This window comes from Crocodylus siamensis, chromosome 13 (assembly GCF_052110815.1).
Source record: "Crocodylus siamensis isolate JL-2025a chromosome 13, ASM5211081v1, whole genome shotgun sequence".
Taxonomy (NCBI): Eukaryota; Metazoa; Chordata; order Crocodylia; family Crocodylidae; genus Crocodylus; species Crocodylus siamensis.
In genome coordinates, this window is record NC_143407.1 from 36,092,770 (window position 1) to 36,115,415 (window position 22,646).

The 22,646-nt window shown below is 46.0% G+C and overlaps 1 protein-coding gene and 1 long non-coding RNA gene across 2 annotated transcripts in view; both read left to right on the forward strand.

Moving 5' to 3' along the window:
• The first annotated feature begins 12 nt into the window (after positions 1-12).
• Positions 13-8,106, forward strand: LOC149854287 (uncharacterized). The gene is made up of 5 exons (XR_016438833.1): positions 13-136; positions 2,959-3,225; positions 3,803-3,878; positions 6,746-6,857; positions 7,854-8,106. It is a non-coding gene; the product is annotated as an uncharacterized LOC149854287 (long non-coding RNA).
• Positions 8,107-10,230: 2,124 nt separating this feature from the next.
• Positions 10,231-22,646, forward strand: part of LHFPL7 (LHFPL tetraspan subfamily member 7) — a 126,911-nt gene continuing 114,495 nt past the window's right edge. The window contains exon 1 of the mRNA XM_090024915.1: positions 10,231-10,779. Coding sequence (XP_089881041.1) covers positions 10,450-10,779 — 330 coding nt within the window. The 5' untranslated portion in view covers positions 10,231-10,449. The remainder of the gene's footprint in view (positions 10,780-22,646) is intronic.

A 22,646-nucleotide genomic window follows, 5' to 3' on the forward strand; every position in this document is an offset into this window, starting at 1 on the left:
GTCAACAACCGCCAGGCCTCCTTTTTCCGGGGGGGTGGGGACGCGCGAGGCATCCCGGGAAACGCCCGGCGCCAATACCTGGGCCGCCTGACCTCATCCAAGATGGCCGGCGAGACGTCAGGCGACGGACTCTCAGGTAAAGGTAAAGGGATCGAGTCCCGGGCAGCCATCTTGGAGAAGGGAAAAAAAAAAAGGGGGGGGGGCCCAATTTGCGCTCCGCTGGGCAGCCATCTTGGATAGGGGCAGCAGGTGCTTGCTTGAGTGAGGCTAAAGTGAGCCATATTGGAGAAGGGCGAGAGTTTTACCTCATGAAAGATACAGGCTGGTTGTAAGGGGAGGGGAGGAGGTGGGAGTTGGCCCCAAAAGGCTAACTCAGCCTTTTGAACGTGACTGTGGGAGAATGCTGCAGCAAGGAGCGGCTCCGGGGGCTCGGACACATCCAGGGGCTCAAGGGTGACTGCCAGCCACCTGCTTCTCCTCAGCTATGCGCCTCAGAGCAAGCCACCCTCCGTGCCTCCATAGTGCAACAGAAGGGTGCAGCCGAGGCTAAAGATGCCGCAGGCTGATACGTCATGCAGAGCGTGACAGGAAATGAGAGCAGAGCGCCCGCCTTGGCATCATAAGGAATGATGTCACCTGTTATGACATCATCACTGTGTCACCAGACAGCCGTTGGACATGGGACACCACATCATAACAGCACGGCCTTGTCGTGAAACATCGCTGAAGCAGCGCCAGGCCACAGCTCCCTTTCGAAATGGCGGTGTTTCCCACGCGTGACATTGCAACGCGTCAAGTCCTTATCAGTGCCGTGCAACGTGATGCCACAACGCCGTGTCTTTGCGTGACCTTACGGTGCTTCCACGCGGCCTTGAGGCATCCTCGTTTGGTCCAAATCCCCCTGTCCTGATTTCGTTTTACCAGCAAAGCTTTCAGGACGGTCAGCTCCGGTCGGGCATCAGGGACCCAACGCCACATGCTGGGTGGACCGCAGTCATGTCCATCTATGCCCAGAACTCTTTATTTAAAAAAGAAAAAAAAAAGCAAACAAATAAATCACTCTTTGTTTATCAGGACCTTTTTTCCTCTGCCACAAAGGACATGAGAACTAGGATGCAGAGTTGTTAGTATTTATTATTTCTACAGAGCTGTATGTGTACCAAACACAATGCAAACACCGAAGGAAATGGACAAACAAGTCCCGTCCTCAAGGAGTTTAAAATCCAATAGAGACAATGTAGGAATCAGGCCTGCCTAATCAATCTGCTAGCCTGGCTTGCACCAGAGGCTTCCGAGGAAGCCCAGAAGAGCCCATAATGGGCAATTGTGTGACAAGAGTCTAAAGAATTGAGTTTCCTCTTGACGAGTGTATATGCAATGATAGACGGTGACTTCAGCAGATGCAAATGTCTTCTGGCTACACCAGGAGTGGGCAAAATGTGGCTTGTGGGCTGGATGCGGCCCGCCAGGCCATTATATCCAGTTCGTGGGACCCCTAAAAAATTTAGGAAATTAATATTTATCTGCCCCTGGCTGCCTGTCAAGCAGCCCTCGAAGGCTTGCCAAAACTCAGTAAGTGGCCCTCTGCCTGAAATAATTGCCCGCCTCTGGGCTACATACTCCTTACGAAGCACCCAGCCCTGGAGAGATGTACGCGCATGCTCCACTCCATGTCTGGTGAAGAGTCCCGCGCCCTTCAGTGAGACCAGTGCATGGAACTAAACACAGTCTTTGCAGAATTGGAGCCACGGTCTGACCTAGTTCAAGCCTCGAGGTCAGCATCCACTCAACTGAGTGCCTACAGTTTCATTTCCAAAGGTGGCCTCTTTTCATGCAATGCAGTACAGGTTTCCATCACTTTGTGCAGGTTCTGTAGGTGCGAATTTGCCCTTATGCAATGATCCTTTTTATACCAAAAATCTGTTCTATGCAAGGTAAAATCACTCTTATGCAGTTGGTGTGGTGGGTGCCCGCAGTTACCTGCTTTGTGCGGTGCCGTGTAGGAGTGATGCGCACCTGTGTGGATCTATGCTCCTCGCCCGTTATCTGTGACACATTTCTGTAGTTGCCATCCCCATTATGGCTTCTAAGCGTCCTGCTAGCTTATCTCCTACCCCTCTCCCTGTGCTTGTGTGTACTGTCTGGTGTTGGTGAGTACCAAAATTGTCTTGTATCAGTGGTAGAAATGGGTCTGGGGATCAGTACAGCCGAGGTCTTGGAACGTATCCCTATTTGTTACGTTGTAAAGTGGGTTCCTTTTATGCAAATTCAAGTTATGTGCCATTTTCCAGGAACACATGTACAGCATACAGTGAGGGAAACCTGTATAAATATTGTTAATAAATCAAGTTTGCAAGCCCATTGTGGACATGGGCAAACTAATAAGCTGAGATCTAGAAAGTAAAGAACCCAAACAATTAATTCCATTGCATCATTCATTTCCCAACATTACAGAAATCCTTCCTGAGGTTTCTTTATAATTTTTTAAAGTCTCCCAATGAAAAGGTCTAATATGCAGTCCATAACAAGCGCAATTAATGTGAAGCAGAATAACAACATTTTGTGTCCCAGTGTTACCTGAAGTATCTCATCTCTCTTTAAAATATTCCATGAATGCTCACACTTCCCTAGGTGGTAATTAGTTGGGATTATCACTGGTCTGCAGATGGGGAAACTGAGGCACAGGAGGACGCACTGGTTCACCCAAGATGTCACAGGGTTACAGAGTCCTGAATCAGACCTTCTATAAATGGCATAGCTACAATAACTGGGATAAATGCCAGAAAGCCAGTTCATTGCAATGCATTCCAGTAACTCTAAGCACTGAAGAAACCACACACCTAATCTTTTCTACTGCATGTGTCAGTGTTAGAAATGCAAGTTACTGCAGACTCAGAGTTCCCTCTGTTCAGCTTTCAGGTTGATGTTCCTTTTAAAGTCCTATCCTTTTTTCTCCAGGTTCATTCTGATGTAGTCTATGAGAAGAGCCTTCATTAACAGGGTCCTGAAACAAACCATCTGTATGCTGCAAAGGTGCATAACAACAGGAAGAAGCTACAGTGCTGACATACCAATTGTAATGTTATCTCTCTGCAAACAAATGCCTGGTATCATGATGAACCATCAGAAACTCTATAATTAATAGCAACAGTCCACATGCTTGTAGCATCTTTCACCTAAGCATCTTAAAGCATCAAAGGTTTTATAAATTAAGCCTCACAACTGGTGAGTAACATACAAGATACACAGGATTTCTTCTCCCTTAATTGAAATGCAGCCACCTCGGAGGCAGGATGCAGCAGCTGATCAACACCCAAAAGCAGCTATGCTTTTTTCTTTTAACCTTGTCTTTAACTTGTTTTGTGATGTGCCTTGATACATTTTTGTACATGTGCTCAGACACCAGCCTGGAAGGAGTATTTTATAAATACCAAATTAAATTAATTTTCAGAATGCAAAAAGAAATGCTGATAATAGACTAAAATATACAGCTGGTGAGCTGCAGCTGGGGACCAGGAAATTAACAGCTCTTAGCAGAAAAAAAAAAGCTTGCCTGCATCTTCCTGGAGCAATTATTTGCTTTTGGAAAAATATCCAGGGGAAAGGACAAACACTGACCGAAATCCCAGGCCCACAGAAGTCAGGTCTACTGACGTCAGTGGTGCCAGAATTTCACCTATTATTTATCTGTCTAAATGAAGAACTTTATAGCTTTATGACACCATGTGAATCATAAAAACTGCCATAAAATAAAGATGTAATGTCAATATTGAGTCATAACTTTGCCTTATTATGCCTATAGGTGGCAAGACTGAAGATTTAAATTTAATTATATACCACAGATGCTTCAATGCCATGCCTAGTCGAAGACGAATCAGGTAATGGAGAAAGCATATCCATTTTTTTTGTTATTCTTGTGGGTTCAAACAGAGCACCAAAAGTCAAGATGCCCAGGGTGAGATTAGCTTCCATTCTGAGCACACCTGTGACCCACTAATCTAGTCGGGTCCCAAATCCAACCAAGGTACAGATCTTTGGCAGCAGCAATGATAAAAGAAGAGGTATTTAACGTCAGATGGTCTGCCAGGCCTAGATGCTGCTATTTTCGTGGATCAGGATGGACTGCTCTGTATTGGGCCATGTCATCTCAGTGGATTGAACCTCTATATGCAGAATTGGGGCTGGGGGTTCACAAACAAGGCAGAGTTGTCAAATGTGGCTCTTGTGATCTCTCGGGTGGATAAAGTTTGGGCGTTTCCCTAACTTACAAGGAAAGGGAAAATTGGTGTCTGATGTTCACCAGATGTCAGTGGATGACCCTCAGAGACTTTGATTGTCAACTGATGAATCTCAGGCCACAACTATATGTGGCTTGAATTGTATGTCTTTGATTGAAATGTATTCCCCTTCCTTTGGGAAGCTGCATCAGAGTAAAAGCTCTATTCCACAGTAAGTCAATCAGCCTCGGACCCTGGAGATCTAGACTAGAAGCACAAAAATCTTTATGCTCTAGAGCTTTTAACAGGACACGACAGTTTAACTGAGCAATCAGCTGAAATATAACTCCAGGACATAACAAAGCTAAGATTAGAGAGGCTGGGGATGTCTCCCCAAATCAAACTATTCAAAGGAAAATGAATGAAGTTCTTTAGCTCCTAGTAGTCTGGTGAATTTTCTCCTTCTCCATATATATAGAAATGAACAAAGTTTAATTTATAATAGGATCTAAATGGGATGCACTGTTTGGACAGAATTAATAATGTGGAACTAGAAATTGTTGATAACTTGGCAGTTCAGACTCACAGATAATTAACCAAATGAGCTGCTCTGTTTAATTACCACATTCAGAAACATAAACGAATTGACTCACATTTGGGTAGTTGTCAATTCTCAGCTTTAACATAGGTCACAAGTCAGGCAGTGACACTGAAGCAAATAATTTGTGAATTACTGAAACCCTACATACCACTGGCCACCAGTTCCTGCTGATCTTACTGTTTAAAGGAATTTCACTGACCATAGTAGAGGTTCTCATGTGAGAACACTTGGGCCTAGAACTCAAAGCTCATTATACTCTGAAAACATTTATGCATGCATTTCCCAGTCCTTATCATCCTGGAACCCACAAGAAACCTTGCCATAATGCCTATAATGAGATTCAACAATGATTAGGGAATTGAGAGCACAGTCTATGTCTTGGATTGTTTCTCTTGTCTTGTAAACTCATTTGGGTCAAGGACTGGCTTTTATTCTGTATTTGTGTAATGCCTAGCACCATGGGGTCTTGTGTATCATGACTAGGATCTCTAGAGGCTACAGGAAAAAAATCAAAATAAATTACAATATGAATACAAGGCTCTTCAACAGCAATCCGGTAGAGAGCTGTAGCAGCCAAAACAAAGTAGGATTGACATGTGAAACTCCTTGCCACTGTGTGGTGGAGAGGCCAACTGTATCAAGTTAAAAAAAAACAATTAGGCAAATCTATGGATGACAGGTCCATCAGGGGCTATTAAACACAACTGTAAGGGATGGAATCTACTCATGATAACGGGGAAGGACTAACAGGATAGATCTTCCATGCATGTCCTGTTTTTTACATCCTTCTTATAAAGCATCCACTACTTGTGAGGCTTGGAGACAGGCTTAATGAACTTTTCATCTGATTTAGTACAGCAACACTTGAGTTCTTCTGCAGGATAGAAGAGGAAGGTATTGGTAAAGGGCCACATAACCAATGTAAAAAACCCCCATACGTTCAGAATATTTTCATTATGTGTGTTAACAACAGCTTCGTAGGTTAATAATTAAAGCTGGAAGACTTAAAGCTCTTATGTGAGGTTTGTCACTCAAGCTGATTGGCTTCACTCAGCTCTGGATAATGAAATAGGATGGAGCTGTTTAAATCTTCTGTTTATCATTTAGTTTCATTTTCCAATATCTGGGTTGCAAATACTGAAGAAGAATGCTTAAAAAGCTATCTGCATTCATTAAAATGAAAGCCAAGGAATGAAAATGTCAGTAACTAATGATCCAGATATGAAAGCTGAAAGTGGGTGTGTCAGGAAAAATATAATATATACCATTATAAACAATAGGATGCCTGGAAAGCTGGATGATTGACAAGAGGTGACCGACAGCACTATGTGGTGCTTTCAGACGGAAATCATAGTGCCTTCAATTAGATTTCTTATTTACAGGAAAACAGGTGGCTACATGTACATAAAATTCATTACAGATTTCAAGTATGGCTGACCTCAGTCCATTAGTCTTAATGGGAGCGTGAGAGGGTTTATGTTATCTGCTCATCTGTGCTGAGGTTTTCCAAGAAGGGAATTATTCCACATGGCAGGCAGCAAAAATTAGCTGACTTTATCAAGAATGATGCAGAACCTCAACACTGGGACTTCTTATTTTCTCATTCCACTGCATGTGTGCCCAAGCACTTCTTACCTAATATTCAGTAGGCCTTTTAAAAGACCAGGGGTGCAGAGTTTTCTGTTTAATTTTAAGTCTAGGTGGGGGAAAAATCAGCAAGTCAAATACAGTCCAACTTTATGATAATGGATCCCGTGGGATAGGGGAAAAAGCTGTAATGGGGTTATTCAATTTGCTGCACCGTAATAATGAGAAATTCGGCTTCTGCCTCTGGGATTGTTAAAAGTGGGTTTGTTATAAACAGGATTTGTTGTAATAAGTTTATCTGTATAGAGTTAAGTAATAAAAACCCCCTTATTACATGCAGCACTGAAGACAAGCACAAGGCTTTGTAAATAAAGATCCTCTGAGCAGCTGATTGTTAAAATAGAAGCTTTGGACTGAAGAGTAGCACAGAAAGCAGCAACTGAAAGGATCTGGTAAGCCTTTTTGCTCATCCTTTCCATAGATTCCCATCATGGCTAACACAGGATTGCTCTTCACTGAATGTTCTTGAGTGCTTTGTCCCAACCTGAGGACTTTCCATCGGTGTTAACAGCGGGAATTCTGCTTTTCTCAAACTTCTGCAGGCCCTTTGCCCTAGATTTGTAGCTGTACCTCTGAGAGTGTGCATTTTCATGGCATAGATCCCTAATTCAAGTCCAAAGCAGGGCCATTCAGTCTGAAGCCAATATCTGTATTTGTTTTATCAGGTGTTTTTTTTTTTTAATGCCTCAGGAAAAGCATTAGAAATAATGTGACATCTGCTTTCCCCAGGATATTTCCTTTATCCAGGAAGGCCAGAAGGTAGTCTTGTGGTATTTTGGTTCTTTATGTGGCTGTTTCTGGCAGCAAAGAAAAACCATGTGAAACATATATAAAGAAGTGCAAGAAAATCACAGATGCTTGGAATTTAAAACTCTGGTTCCATAATTCCAGTTTTTAGACTAATTACCAGTGAAATCAGCCACTAGAGGGCAACAAACAGTTTCTCTGACACCCCACATTAATGGGAACAGAGCCTTCCAAAGCCTTTACATCTCAAAGAAAAATCTCACTATGCACCACTAAGAGGCACTAGCCTCTTTGCTTATGAAGAAGTTAGCTTTGCTCATCTTAACATCCCTGAAGCCCAGACCAGCCCTCATTAGGATGTTATTATTGATTGTTTTTAGAGAAGACTAGCTCTGAAAGCCTGTCAGCAAACCCTCCTCAGTCCAGAGGAGCTGAATTAACAAGACACTAAACAATCGACCCACACCTTGAAAGGACAAGGAGTCCCTCCAAACTGGAACCTGGGAGCTGGCCAGTGGTTCAGTGATGTAGGTGAAAGTAATTTCCTGAATCAGCTCTTACTGGAAATCCATTTAGAAAATCCATCCAGAGCAAGATTTCAGATTCTTGCCATGACCCAATGTCTGTGCTTTTTCCAACAGTACCAGCTGATTGAAACAGCCTCCAATTACGCCGATCAGAACAGTCAAGTTCAAACAACCTGTTTCACTTGGCTTGTGGCTAATGGATTGTACCTGGCGTGATACCAAAAGCAAAGGGTGAGCTTGTCTAGGAGGCCATGAAAGAGAACATTAGGATGGCCTGGCATAGCAATCAGAGTGTTTAGCAGTAAATGCTTGATCTAGCCATGGCATTTCAGAAGTATCATCAGGAGAGTAAATATTCTTTACAAAATGTCATGTTTAGAAAGACTCATTTATCCAGGTGTGTCCAGCTTTAAACACTGGTATAGATAAACCCCAAACAAATAAACCAGCCCCTTTTCTGGTTTTTCTCCTGCTTGCATGTTCAACTTTATCAAGAAAAAAAAAAGTGTGCTATTAAGGGAATTTTCCAAGCCATAAATGAAAGTTGAAATGACCAAATTCTACTATGGGAAATTTTAAAAAGTAGCTTATGTTATTTAGGAACACAGTTACCAAGAAAAGGCACTAGCATGTCCCTACTCCACATTGGCTTTTTAAAACAATGGTGTCCTAGGTGACTGTTTGTTCTTGGTCCCCTGATGAAGCTTCCCTTGAAAAGCTGTGGTCTCAATCCTGGAATTGTATCCGATCCTTTTCCCCCCTTGGTGTCACTGGGCTGGGCCTGTGCACAAAGGTTTGCCTGCTTGGATGAAGCTACAAACAAACTGATGTCATATTTTAAATTTTCTATGGATTTGCTTGCCAAGCTGCACAGCTCTTCTCTCAGTGAGAAAATGGAAATGAATGTTTATTTAATTACCACTCCGTGAAAGCCAGCTCTCCAGGCATGCAGGTTTATATTGTCATCTAGCTGAAACACAAAATAATACTGGCTACTTTAAACAGGTAAAGTGGCATAAATAATCCTTTATATTTCAGGCTCAGCTATTAGGATGAGGAAGTTACAATGGTTTGTTTGTTTGTTTTTTGCTAAAAAGCAGTGTAAAATCAGTTAGCAAAAACTTGATGGTAGCAGAGAAGGACCAACTATCTTGATCTGTGCGTGCATCTGTTGCTACTACAGACTCTTAGTATTATAGAAATGTACAATCTCAATCCCTGCATACTGCACTTAAATTGATTCCTTAAGTGGGTCTGTTAACACTGCTCTGCAGTAATGATAAAAATTCAGTCACTTTTTTTTCCATCTGGAAATCCTTCCCCTACTGTCAGTAGCCAGTAATTGCATCTGCTGCTGAAGTGCAGAAGGTGTGAAAGTCACTTTGGAGCAGATCCTGAATCTGATCCTTACGAATGTGTCACATTACACAAGTGGAACGCTCAAGGGGGTGGAGTTATGCATGTGGTTACAGGGATAGGCAATTTGGAAAGACATAGTAGTATTATAGGTACTTGTAGCAAAACCAAACTCTTTAACTTCTGTTACCCGCCACATTTGAAGCACTACTTGGCTACAGCAATCGCCCTCACTCCTGGAGGGTTGCAGGCACACTAGACCTTTTCCAAACAAGTAGAAGGTGCAGCTCCTTGCTCTAAATGCACGGGCCCAATCCAGCAAAGCCTCCCTTGTGGAAGGAGTTACACTAGCTTATGGGAACTGGTCCACTGACTTCTGGTCTGTGGGACCGGGCCCTAAACAAAACATGTGCTAGTGAGATGCACCAGGCTGCCTCCAGCATTTGAGGTCTAGGGGTTCTGATTCAGAGGCTGTGCCCCTCACTTCTGTGCTCAAGTGATGCCCCTTTCCTCCAAGGATGTGTCCAATCCCTTTGTGAATCTGGCTAGACCATGGGCTTCCACCAGCCCGGTGGCAGTGAGGCCCACCCGTCTAGGAAATGCGGCGTGAAGAATTGCCTTGCGTTCACTTTAGACGGGTTTCATGCGGGACCCCTGGTTCCTGCACTGGAAGAGAGAGTCCTACCGACTTTCCCCTCTCCATTTAGTGCTTTCTAAACCCTTCCCGCATCCCCGCTCCAGCACCTCTAAACTGCCGCTGCCTGACTAAGGGTGTTTGTGCCCAAAAGCTTGCAAAGAACAATTTTCCCAACTATTTAGTCGGTCTAATCCAAGGTATCGCTTCTCCCCGAAGAACCTCGCCTTCTGAACAGGCCTGTCCTTGCCTCGCAGCATCTAAAAGGGCATCAGGCAGGAGACAGCCGGGGTGGGGGTCCCCCCTGGCAGCGCGGGGGGAGGCTGGGCCGGTCCCGAAGTCCCCTGGGAAGGCCGGGTCCCGGCACTGCTGGCTGAAGCGGATCACCCGGGAGAGCATCCCGGGGCCCAGGGTGGGGCCGCTGCGGGAGCTCATTCCCCGCCCAGCTCGGGCCGGGGCCGGGGCCGGGGCCGGGGGACGCCCACCGCGCCGGAGCGAGCCGAGGACGGGGCCACCTGCCCGGGCAGCCCCCGCCCCTTCGCTTCCCTTCCCGCGGCTGCGCCGGGGGTGTCGCGATCGCTCCCGGCCTCAGCGGCGGCTCCACGTGGGCGCTCGGGCAGCGCTGACAGCGGCCGGGGGCTGCCGGGCGGCTGCCGCCGCCTCCCCCATGGGCGCCCCGGTGCCCGGGCTGCGGTGAGGCTGCCCCGGGCGGGGGGCCCGATGCATTCGCTGCTGGATCGGCAGAAGAAAGCGGGCGGCGGCGTGGATGCCGGGCTGGAGCTGCCGGCGGGCTCCCTTCCCCAGCCTCAGAGGATGTTCAGCTGCGTGGGCTGTTTCTGGGTCCTCCTGTCCTCCTGCCTGGTGGCCGTCTGCAGCTTCAGCTTCCTCTCCCCTGCCTGGATCGTGAAGGAGCCTCCCCTGCCCCAAGCCCAGGACGAGGTGAGCTTCGGCTTGCTCTGGCACTGCTCCGAGACGCTGGAGCAGATGTACAGCTGCTACACCTTCGGGGGCCTGGGCAAGTTCAACGAGATCCCCTCCAGCTCCTGGCAGGTGAGTGCGAGGGATGTGTGGGGGTCGGGGGGACTAAGCCCCCCCAGACTGCTCTGCTTCCCACCTTTGGCTTGGCTGCTGCTCAGAGACGCGCTTCCCTGCCCAGGCTGGCTGCCTGACAGCTGCAGCCCTGCCCAGCTGGGCAGTACATCTTTGGGGGTTTAGGAGCACGTCCCACCGGCTGGGCTGGGGGCCTGGATCTGATTCCAGAGCCTCCAGGGGCTGCTTCAAATCTCCCTGGGACTGGCACTGCTGCCTCCAAGTCACCAGGGGTGATCCCCATCAGGATCAGGCCCAAGTCCCATCAGCTCAGGTGACTGGCCAGGAGCAGCATTAGCACATGCTGCTAATGTTAGTTAAAGCATTTGGATTCACGTAAGGTTGTGAGTGCTTCAGTTAACCTGATGGGCACAAAACTCTTTGCTCCAGGGCAGGCTCTGGGAGATGCCAGTACCAGCATCTGTTTCAGGAGGAGCAGGGGGGACTGAGTTCAACTGCAAGGGGAGAGACTGTAGGACTTATAGGACCCCTTGCACAGGCAGGCTGGGCTGCTCGGGGTCTGAAGGCAGCTACTACCTCCGAGATGATGCAACTGGGAGAAGCACTGGGCGAGGCACACTGCTGACAGATTTCCAGTCCATTTTAATTTGGCTTTGTTAGAAATCTTGGGCAAAGATCATAATTGTGCCGCTTAAGCACCTGCTCAGAGCCGTGTGAATTGGAGTGTGGGGACGGGTCTGCTCGGGGTTAAACTCCTGAGTCCCATGGACTGCTGCGAATGCTGCTGGGACAATTGAATCTACTGTGTAACATAGGTGGGAGCTAACTCTGGGCAGGCAGATTTTGGGTGTACCTGTTACAATGCGTGGAAGGAAAATGGGAAAAGAAATAGAACATTTGTCCTTCCCTGGGCAGCTACTTGGCAAAATAGCAGCACTTAACCTCCTCTTTTGCACCAGGTCTTCTACCTAAGGGTGCATAAACAGATTGTCTCTTGAAAGCACTTTGCAGAACCTCTTGGTATGGATCACCTCTGAAAACCAAATCTTGACTTGGATGCGAATGTCTTTTTCTCTGACTCAGCGTTACCCATTGCTGCTGCCGCCAGAAAACACAAAGTTTCAGGGGGAAGATCTGAACTGGTTCTTCATCCCTGGGAAACTCTACTTAGAATTCAGGACAGCCCATCCACGAGTTCTGTCTGGGATTGTTCACATGTCTTTGTTTGACAAGGAGGTTTCCACACCCGATGCGCTCTTTGAAATGCACCACAAATAAAGCTGGGTTTCAGCACCAAGCCAGCAGTACACCCTCTTACCTTTATTCTTGATCTTGTTTCCTTTTCCTTTATTCCCTTGGTTGTTACACTGGGGGCTGTGACTGTAATTTTGCTACAGATTTTCAAACAGATGAGCTTTGAATTGCCCAGCACTGCTGTGTTGCAGGGATCCCAACACAAGGCGTGAATCAAGGGAAGGTCATGCCTTACGCCTGACACAATGAGGTATTTAGTTGTTGAATTTCTCAGTCTGTCTTGAAATCAAACTGCTCTTTCTCCAAGGAAGCAAGCTCCATGAGCAATCATGTGCTTTACTACTGATGACTGTCCCTAAGATGTCCATTAATAAACAATACAGGGCACGGAGCAGAGCTAACCACATAGAAACCTTCCTGTTTGTGCAGGGAAGGGGGTTTTGTAACAAAAATAACGTTGTTTTGAAAACTTGACTTTTATTCAGATGTTTGCAAATGTAATGCAGATAAACACTCCCAAGTAATAACAAAACTTTGAAGATAAGAACACTCATTTAAACAACTACAGAGTGTCTCAGGGATGCAATATCCTTTTAAAAATGATTTTAAATACAGAAAAGAACTTAACACAAAGCCTCTGAGCTTTCTTGAATGGAATGGCAGTCAGAGCAAACAATACCATTGTATGGGGTGGAGGGAGGATACAGAAGATCTTAGTCACATGCCTCGGTCACCTTTATTAACCCTTCAGAAAAAAAATCATGAACAAAATACAAACAAAGCTGTTTGTTTCAGTTTAACGGAAAGAAAACGCCCTCCTAACTGCTTCCAGCTACCAAGAGGCTGTTGGTGATGGTTGTATAAGCAGCTAGAGTGCCTGGGATCTTCCATGGGGAAGCAGAGCTGCTTTGGCTTTCTTGTATGATCAGTCTTATGAATGCCTTGGACTGCAGAAACCCAGAGAAGTTGGGGGAAGTCCAGTGTTGTCAACTCCAGGCATGAGTCAGGCCTCAACAAATCATGACATCTTTTGTGAGGAGGGAGAAATTTAGGGTGTTTTGTGTCTGTCTTCTGTTTTCTGAGTCTTTTGGATTTACTTGGGTCATATTTTCAGGCCTTTTATCTTCAACCTTGAGAGGTAAATGAAAGCAGAGATTCCCTCATTCACCTGTCTCCAGGATCTGGAGATTAAAGGGAAACGCTCTAAAATATCACAAGGTTCTTGGTAAACTCACTAAGGTTGGCAAGCCTGGCCAGTAGGCAGCTTTTATAATGTTCAGAGGTGAAGTGCCATGTATTGCAAGCTGTGGGCTCTACTGGAAGTTGATAGCATTTAGCACTTGCAGGGTGATGCTAATAGCCTGTCTGGGAAAGACGTGTGTACGTGGGCTGTGGGAAGCCAGCCAGCTGCCAAGGGTGTCTGTCCTCCCACTTCCCAAGATGTGCGCCGGCAAACCTGTTATTGCATTTCAAATGTTTCCATCCTCAAATGTGCTGATTTTGCGAAGGGGCGGGGAAGCATTCAGCTCTGCAAATGATCGTTAATGCGCGTTGCATGTTTGCACTTGGGGGATTATGTTAATCATCCTACAAATGATGCTTTGAATCATGTCTAGAGGTTAATTAACTTGCCTTTCTTCTCTTAAGAGGGCCTTCTTGTCTGCTTAAAATTGCTGGCCCTTTTCTGCCTCCTTTATAATTACTTTGCAGCTTTGTAATATCTTGGTTACCTTTAATTTAACTCTATCAACGCATTTGGGTATACACGCTTTCCATCCTGCTCAGGATCCCGTAGCTACTTGTGTCCTAAACTCAATGGCCCAGATGGTTATCCTGGCAAATTCTGGGCTGAGACGTAGGAAGGTGGAAGGAAAAAGCCTTGTAGGTATTATTACTGGTTGGACCTGGTACAGTCCAGGCTTAAACAGGACATAATGCACACACACATGCACAGTGTTTTTCCCCAAGTTGTCTCCCAGCTCATCCCTGTCTTGACATAGAGACAGTTGCTGCTGGGATGATATATGTTACAGCATCATGTAGCGCACAATGGCTGTGATATATGTACAAACAACTGCATGTAAAAATGGAGTCCTATACCCTGCCAAAATCCTGGCGTTTACTGGGCAAAAGGAAGAACACAGCATCTTACTATCCAGATATGAGGCTCTGCAGTCAGCAGATCAGGATCCTTACTGAAATATTACATGGAAGCAGAGATTCGTTTTGGTTGGGTTTTGGCAAGTAAGCTCTTTACTGTGGCCGGTTGACTGGGAGTCTGGGCTGTCTTTTGGCCATTACAGTTCCTCTTGCTCTTCAGTGATATGAGACATTGGTATAAGTTCTTTACACTAATCCCAGGCTCTGGAGGGGACAAAGATAGTTCTTGATCCTGAGCTAATGTGGTTGTTTGGTTTTTTTTGCAATGGAAGCATCAGTGCTGCTGTGTTGTTTGCCAGGGCTGAGTCTGAATGCTGGAAGCTAATACTGTTTGATTTCAGATTTCTATTTTTTTTTCTTCCAGATAGTCTCCAATTATTTTCAGGCTTTGCCGAGCATGTAATTTAAAACAACAGAGTTGATTGGCCCTTGATACTCAGGCTGGAAGCACATTGACCACTCTGTGGCTTCTGAAGCATCTAACAGCTGATGAATACCCAGTTAGCACAGAGCTTAAAAGAAAGAATTTAGATTAGAAACACAGAATTTGCTGGACCCCTCGAGACTACCAGTCTGATCAGTTGTGGCTCTTGTCTCTAGCAGGATTCAGCACTTGAGGCTCAGGGAAAGTCCAACCAAACCTCCCACTGTTTCTCTTGCTCTTCAGCAACATGAGAAGTTTGTATTTCTTTATACCATGGTGATGGGCATGGGACCATGGTAATGGACACACTATAAAAATAAGGCAAACAGCAATTTTAAAGAAGGTGAGGGGCAGTTCTCTTTTCACCCTTGGGCTATCTGTTGTCTAAAGGTTACCATCTTACTTCTTTAGCTCTGCTTTCTTCTAGTGGTAGAATTGGCACTGATTCCCTCTGTGACATGAGGCAAATCATTCTGGACCAGAGATTTTTTTTAGTTGCTTGATGAGATCTTCAAAAGAACCTAGACCAAACAACAGGTACCTCCGCATCCTGAGGCTCCCAAATACTTTTGAAAATCTGCCTCTTCCTTTATGTGAAACCACACTTTCCCCACTAAGGATTATGAAAATGAACCACCTTCCAAGATGTCACTAATGTCATTGTAAGCCTTGATGCAGCCTGTCCCAAGCTGTGTCCGCTATACCGTAGTTAATACTCCAGTGTTGTGTGTTTGGGTATTGCATGTCCTGAGCCTGTGAAGCATTTTGAGGGCGTCTTGAAGTAGGTGCTGGAGATGTACATAGAGATGATCGACTCATGAATACCTTCTTCTAGGAAATCCCAGGTGGCCATTCTTAGAGCAGGGTAGCTGAACTTGGTTCATAATTATTATGTGACCTTAGCTTGCATGTACCAGGTTTCCTAAAGCTTGGAGTGTTGGTATACTGTGTCCAGTTTTGGGCACCGCATTTCAAGATTGACATTAGCAAATCAGAGTCCAGTGAAGAGCAACAAAACTGACTAGAGGTTTTGGAAGCATGGCTTTTGAGAAAAGGGTAGAAGAACTGAGATTAAATAATTTGGAGAAAAGAAGACTGATGAGAGACTTGATAAGTCTTCAAATACCTGAAGTGTAATTATAAAGAGGATAGTTATAGACTATTGTTTTTGGCAGGACAAAAAATAACTGTCTTAAACTGCAACATGGCAAAATTAGGCTGGATATTAGGAAGAACTTCTTAACTTGGAGGGTAGGTTATCATTGGAATAGGTTAAGGTTTAAATGGTCAGGATTTCTGGGCACATTACTGAACAATGGGGTTTACGCTGCTTCATTAGTCATCCAGGGTTCTCTGACCCATATTCATTTAATGAGACATATCCATTATAGTGGGAACACAGAATTTGCATATGGGATCCAGGCTAAACTGGAGCTCATGCCATCCCATATCCTGTCTAGTAGTGATTCGTACCAGATGCTTGAAAGACTGGTGGAGAACCACCACCACAAACAATTTGTAATGACATAGCTGTAGGGGAAGTTTCTTTCTAAAGCTGGGCACTTAGGTACCTAAATCCCTTTCAAAATCTGGCCTTAGAGGTTGTTGTATGTCTTCAGACATTATGGTTGCTATCATTTTTAAATTTATAATCCTCTTTACTGCAATTATTTCTTATTAATAATTTGATACTCATTATTTATTGATATTCATTCATCTTTTTTTTTTTTTTTAAAGCTTACTAATTTCTTTGTGTTGGTTAGATCCACAGATTGTTTATTTCTGTCTACCCAGACTAAGAGTTTAAGCAACTTTGAAGATTTGGGGGGAAAAAAAGCTTGGAACATGCAACAGAATTAATACAGAATAATTGATCAAATTTTACCTTGTAGTAACTTTACTCCAGAACAAGGAAGAGACTGAGGAGCAGGTTTCTTAAGCTGGCTGCCTGCAGTGGGTGCTGTCCCAGAGCATGGTGGCTGGGGGAGCCAATTTGCATCGAGCAAACAGCTACCCCAGGGTGAAGTTGAGCGGTGAACTGGACATACAGCACATCTTACATAGTAGTGTCCTCAGGTAGTAAAGTGACTCCACTTATTCCAAGGGGTAACTTTTCCCTGGCTTCCCATGATGTACTTTATATCAGGGCTGTCCACTGGGTCTCCACTCCACCTTACTAGGCAGTGAAGTCCATTTCTTACCGTGCACCCGTATCTAGTGTTCATCCTGGTTATCCCTTCCACTCACCCAGAGTGACCAGCAACATAACCAGGCTGTGAAGAAAAGGAGGAGACCCAGGAATCTGCAAGTTGCTTCTTCAGTTTATTATGAATTGGAACAACTCCTCTAGAAATGGGATTGTGGCTTACCAGGCTCACGTACAGCATCCCTCACCAGGGCATCTGGGCATCTTCCAGCTGTGCAATAGGCAGTTTGATACCCTTGCACCACGCGTGGTTCCTTTTTGTATTTCTCCCTCTGGGGAGTGCTATTGCATAAGGATCTTTGTTTTGTTTTGTGCTGGGCCCTGTGTTCTGATGCAAAGGCGAGATGGGAGAAATGTTTCTTGTTTTGGTCTGGGCAGTGCAGAGCACTGTGGAGAATATAACTTGTATAAAAGTAATGGCAGAGAGGAAGCATGGGCTTATGGCTAAGCTGGGGTCCTGAATCCTGCAACCCCAAGACTTTAGCACAGGCTCTTTGTGTGACCTTGGGAAAGACACTTGAAAACTCTTCTGTGCCTCAGTTCACGTTATCTGTAAAATGAGGGAACAGCCCCTCGGCAGAGTGCAGTGAGGACAGATTGAGCCTGAGGTGTTGGGGTCTGGGGGTGTGGGCCACAGGAACATCCATATAGGTGAGAGCCCCAAGTTGGTTGCTGTCGGGTTTCTTTTCAGTGACGTCGGTTTAAACATGGAACCAAAACTCTTTTGCCTGAATGTGAATTGAGATGTGGAGTACTGGCTGCCGCCATCAGAGGGCTATGTTCTAGCTGGGAGGAGCACCACAGCAAACGGAAAAGACTCAGCTTCCACGACAGAACTAACTTTATTCCTCCTAGTCATCAGGATGAAGTAAACAAATAGCGAGTCACTGCACGTGACTCCTGAGAAACATGTGGCCTGATCACAATTTGGCTGGTTGAGCATCATGTTTTAAGATCTGCAGCTGCTGAGAGGAAAGTGCAGTGGGAGATCCCTGAATCCAGGGAGTGGCATTTCAGAGCCAGGCCATTCCTCTGTGTGTACTTCTAGGTGTGCTGCCTGTACTGGAAAAACAATGAGACACACAGCAAGTGCCTTTGGGTACAGTTACCTTATGTTCAGTCTCCTCTTTGATGAGTCTTTGTTCTAGGCAGCAAGTCTGCCATGCTCATCTGAGTCGTGGTGAGTGCTCCAAGCCTAACATGATTAGCCCAGCTCTGCCACTAATACCGGGAAAGGACTTATCCCAAGGAAAGAGAATAACGGCATGTGGTGGAAAGGGCTGATCTGGAGCCCAGTGACAGTGCACTGCACGCCATCTAATTAAAATTTCATTAAGTTGGTTTGCATCCCTTGATGGAGGTCACAGGCACACCATTGATGTGCTAATGTCTTCGTTTCCCCTTTTCTCTTTTGGCATCATTCATCATCCTCACAGATAAAACAGCACCACCATTACTAACTGCCTTCCTCTGTCTCTAGATGCAATGGTCCTGGAAAAAAAGCAGCTGTAACTGATCAGATCTATTATCTCTCTCTCTCATTTTATTCCCTAATAAAAAATTATGATTATTATTTTTTTTTTGCTTGACTTAGTTTTGGGATTAACCTCCCTTGTATTTGTGTTGAATAACTTAATTAGCCTGACAGCAGGGAATGTTTTCGGAAGGCAGGGTTTGTAAAAGCCATAACTTTGTTTGAAAAGAAGTTGAACTTCAGTGTACTTTGGTCTTTGAACCTGCTGCTTTGGAATAGGATGGAAACTAGAGCTTTCAGATAGGTACTGGGGAGAGAGGGACTTCTTTTCTTTGTACAGTGACTTAGATGGGCGACATGAAAGAGTATAAAGCCATTGCAAGCATTCAAAACCCATTAGAAAGTGGCACATGGGTAATGTGAGGGCTCTGTAAGTACAATTCCTGGAAGACCATAATATTTTTTATTCTGATGCTGTTTCTCTGACCCCAGGTGAACAGGATCTGGGTGCCCTGCAGGGAGGTAGAGCTGTTTTTGGGTTTGTTTTTTTTTAAGGCTTAAAAAAAAAAAGGCTTAAAAAAGATTAAATGACTAGTGATTTTACACAGCCAATGTACAGTGCTCTGAAGGGCCTGATTTTTAGGGGCAGGTGTGTGGTGAATTGAGAGAAATCAGGACTCGTTAAGGCATCTCAGACTCAGGTGACCCCAAATCATTAAGTTGTTTTTGAACATCTTGGCCCCGATCTGTTGCTTCAGGACTTAGCTGATGCAGAGAGGGACTTTGGAGAAAGTTTGAAGCTACCAAATTTCTACCCTTCCTGGAATTCACACCAGCTTCTTTCAGCCATGTGTAGGCCCTTGCCCTTTAGACAAGGTGTGTGGTGACCTTGTATTGGCATGGCACTCACAGGGAAGGGATTATGCACCCTGTCCTGGTCCTGCACCCATTCTTCTGCAGGCCTGCTCAACCAGCCCCTGTTCATGAAGGACCTAACCCCGGTTCTAATGCGAGATGCAGATCTTGGCATCCCTCACAATCAGGCCCATCACAAAACCTCCCGGAGAGGGAAATGAAGAAGGGAGAATTCGTCACCATCTGAGTGCCTTTGCCCCGTGAAACGTGTAGCAGGCTCCAGCCAGGACTAAAGCAGCGATGACAGGGAAAAATGGCTTGTTTGAGCTCTAACCCCCAGGGCAGGCTTTTGTTCCCTGGGAAGTGAGGGCAGAGCAGGGCAGGGGCACTCCCTCAGGGACTCTTATTATGAGGCTGAAGTTGAACTTACTCCTCTCAAACACTCCAGTTGGTTCACTGGTTAAGTCCTAAGCCTTCTTGTCACTGTCCAGTCAGCATTGTGGCTGGGGTTTTCCTCTCTTAATGGAGAAGGATTTGGTTAGTCTAGACCAGCTCTGGCCAAGACATTCTGACAATATCCGTCACTTCCTGAGCAGTGATTAGCAGGGGACAGCAGTTGCTCTTCAGCTTATCTTGGGAATGTGGGAGTGGGGAAGAATAAAAGAAGCCTCTTGGGTAATTCCAAAAAAGAAGGGCATCGTCTCCAGTGTGTCAGGATTTCAGGGGGTGGGGGAGAAAGACGAGACTGTGACTCAAACGCTGACCCAGATGGTGGGTGTTTGCTGCTCTGATTTGCATGGGAGGACATGTGAATAAGCTGTTAGGCATTATCCATTCATCTCCACACATGTAACATCCCCTTCTGCAGAAAATATCTGGGCACAAGAAAGCAGTGTCCGCCGGGATCCCAATCTAGGCGTGAAATCCAAATGCATCCTGCTGGCTGTCGGACTTGAGCCTGTCTCCAGGCAGGCTGCACGCACTCCTCCCAGAAGGTCTGCTGCTAGATCTTGTTCTGTTTTTTTCACTGGAAGTTGCTGCCAACTCTCTTACTTGCCTGGATCCCTTAGCCCCACCAAAATCTCCCTTCTCCCTCTGAGACATTCTACTTTGGAGGAGAGCAGTGCAGCAGTGGTTTTAGTGATGCATCAGGCAGCTGTAGGATGGCAGGATCTTGTCTCCTCAGCAAATATTCCTATCAGCAGGCACAGGCAAAGGGCTCTGTATTCTGTCTTACCTTGCTTGGGCTCCTTTATAATGCCGTGCTGCTTTGTATCAGATGACCAAGTGATTAACTTCCTTTGGAGCCATGCAAACCCTTTCCACTGGCTGCATCTTCAGGATCTGGCTCTGCCATTTCTCCTTTACCTCTGAACCAGATATTTGGTGAGGAGCAGTGTCTACATCTCCTTCACTTTGAAGGAATCACAGGCATCACCAACATGACTACAATGTGCTTGAGCCTCGTTATATTGCTTGATTCCCCCATCACACTCCCTCTGGGTAGTAGGTGGGGAGAGCTGGCTGGGTGAGGCTGTTGTAGGGCTGGAAAGGAGGTGGGACACTATCCACTGCTCTTCACAGCCACCCCAGCCTCCTTCTCAAACTCCTCAGCTGACAGGAAAGCTCTAGGGAGCAGGCAGCAGAGCAAACATTGAATAATTAAGCTGCATTTTCATCTCTACTAGAAAGTCTGTTACGTAGCACGTGAACTAGTACAGCTGAGATGGCAAAGGGGGACCATGCATCTCAGAACTGACAGCTTGGACAAAGTCAGTGAGAAGGGAAAGGATGCCCAAGATGAGCCTTAAAGTGAAATCAGTGGGATGGGGGGTGGGTTGGATAAACTGAGGTCTCACAAGGGGGGGCTGACCAGCTGAGGCATTGCCACCATTTCTGCTTTCCCTCCTTCGAAGCTCCAAGCCTCTATCAGCGCATCTCTCCTAGGAGGTCCCTGCTCCCTGCAGGTCTCTCTGCTCTGCCTTCTCCCTGGGACCTAGTGGAAGTGAGTCTGTGTAGGGCCTTCTGCTTCTCCAGTGCTAGGCTCAGGCTGCCCTTTATAGGTCCCAGCACGGCATGACCCCTAAACTCATTCACTTCACCTGCAGTAGTGAGCAAAGCCCTGACACTCATAAGGCCAGTTCCCCTTGTAGCTCTGTTGGGCCGGGCATCTCGTTCTAAGCTGCTTGTTCAGTGCTGCTGGGTCTATTTGGAGTGACTGTCCTTCACAGTGCTGGGTGAATGACCCAAGCACGCATAGCATGTTTGCCAACTACTAGGATGACAGGTGCAGCATGAGTTTAAGATCTTGGTATACCACAGGCCTGCCAGGTTTGAGAAACGTGCCTCACACAAGTCCCGCTGTTTTCTCTGGCCTTGTTCCCTATGGCTGTGGATCCTTCACCACTTCCTGCCTTTGGTCTGTGCAGAGTAGACATAGCGGAGATTTGCAGATCTCATGCCTGGAGGGGACAGTTATGAACACCTGCTGCATCATTCAAGCCAGAAATGGACACCAGCAAGTGCATTCTGCTGCTTTAGATCTGGCAAAGGAAAGACAGTTCAGCTCCAGTGTCAATGGCGGTGGAAGGCTGTGCAATCAGTGATAGAGCCTGTCAGGGCTGAGGACTCACTTGTCACTGAGGCTAGTGTCATCTGAGATGTAAACCTTTTCCACAGGAAGGAAGGAGGGATTCTGAATCCCTGAACTGCCCTAGCAAAGCTGGCAGAATCCTCTTCCTCCAGCTGTATTCACACGGGGTTTTGCTGGCCTTACTATGTTTTACACCCTCAGCTGACAGAGCAAGGCTTGCAAATGTCTGTAGTATAGACCAGTGTTTCCCAACATTTCCCAGCCCGAGGCACACTAACATTAATAAAAAATTTCTGTGGCACACCTCTTAAGGTAGTCCCCATCCCCATACTTATGAGCACCTTGTAGCTCATTGCTGCTGCAAAATTCTGTGGCACAGCTGTTCAGAGCCTCGAGCTGCGCATTCCCCATAGCCAGCACATGCGCAGTAGATGAATTTCCTACTGCTTGGCTGGTTCTCTCTCTTTCCCCCACAGCCAGCACGTGTGAGTCGTCTGTGACTAGCTCAGTGCCACTTACTCATTAGCACTAGGTGGCTGGAGAACTTTCTTCTCATTATTTCAAAATTCTCGTGGCACACCAGGGAGCTCTTTGCGGTACGCTGGTTGAAAACAGGCATAGACCAAGCCTGGCTCCAGCATGGCATGGTCCCAGATAGTGCAGCATGGAGGAGCAATGGCTTGCACCATTTTAGAGGAGATTTGAGTGACACGGTGCCAAGGGAACCCAACCAGACTGACCTGTCTGGTAGCTCCTGCACTGATCTGATCTATTCTAGCTCCTTACTGGCACCTATCTGGAAGTGATCTTATTACCCGAGATAAGAGAAATGCCTCCCTTCAGGAGTCTGTCCAGCGGTGTGGGTTTGTAGGAGCAGGTTTTAGTCACTGTGATATTTGTT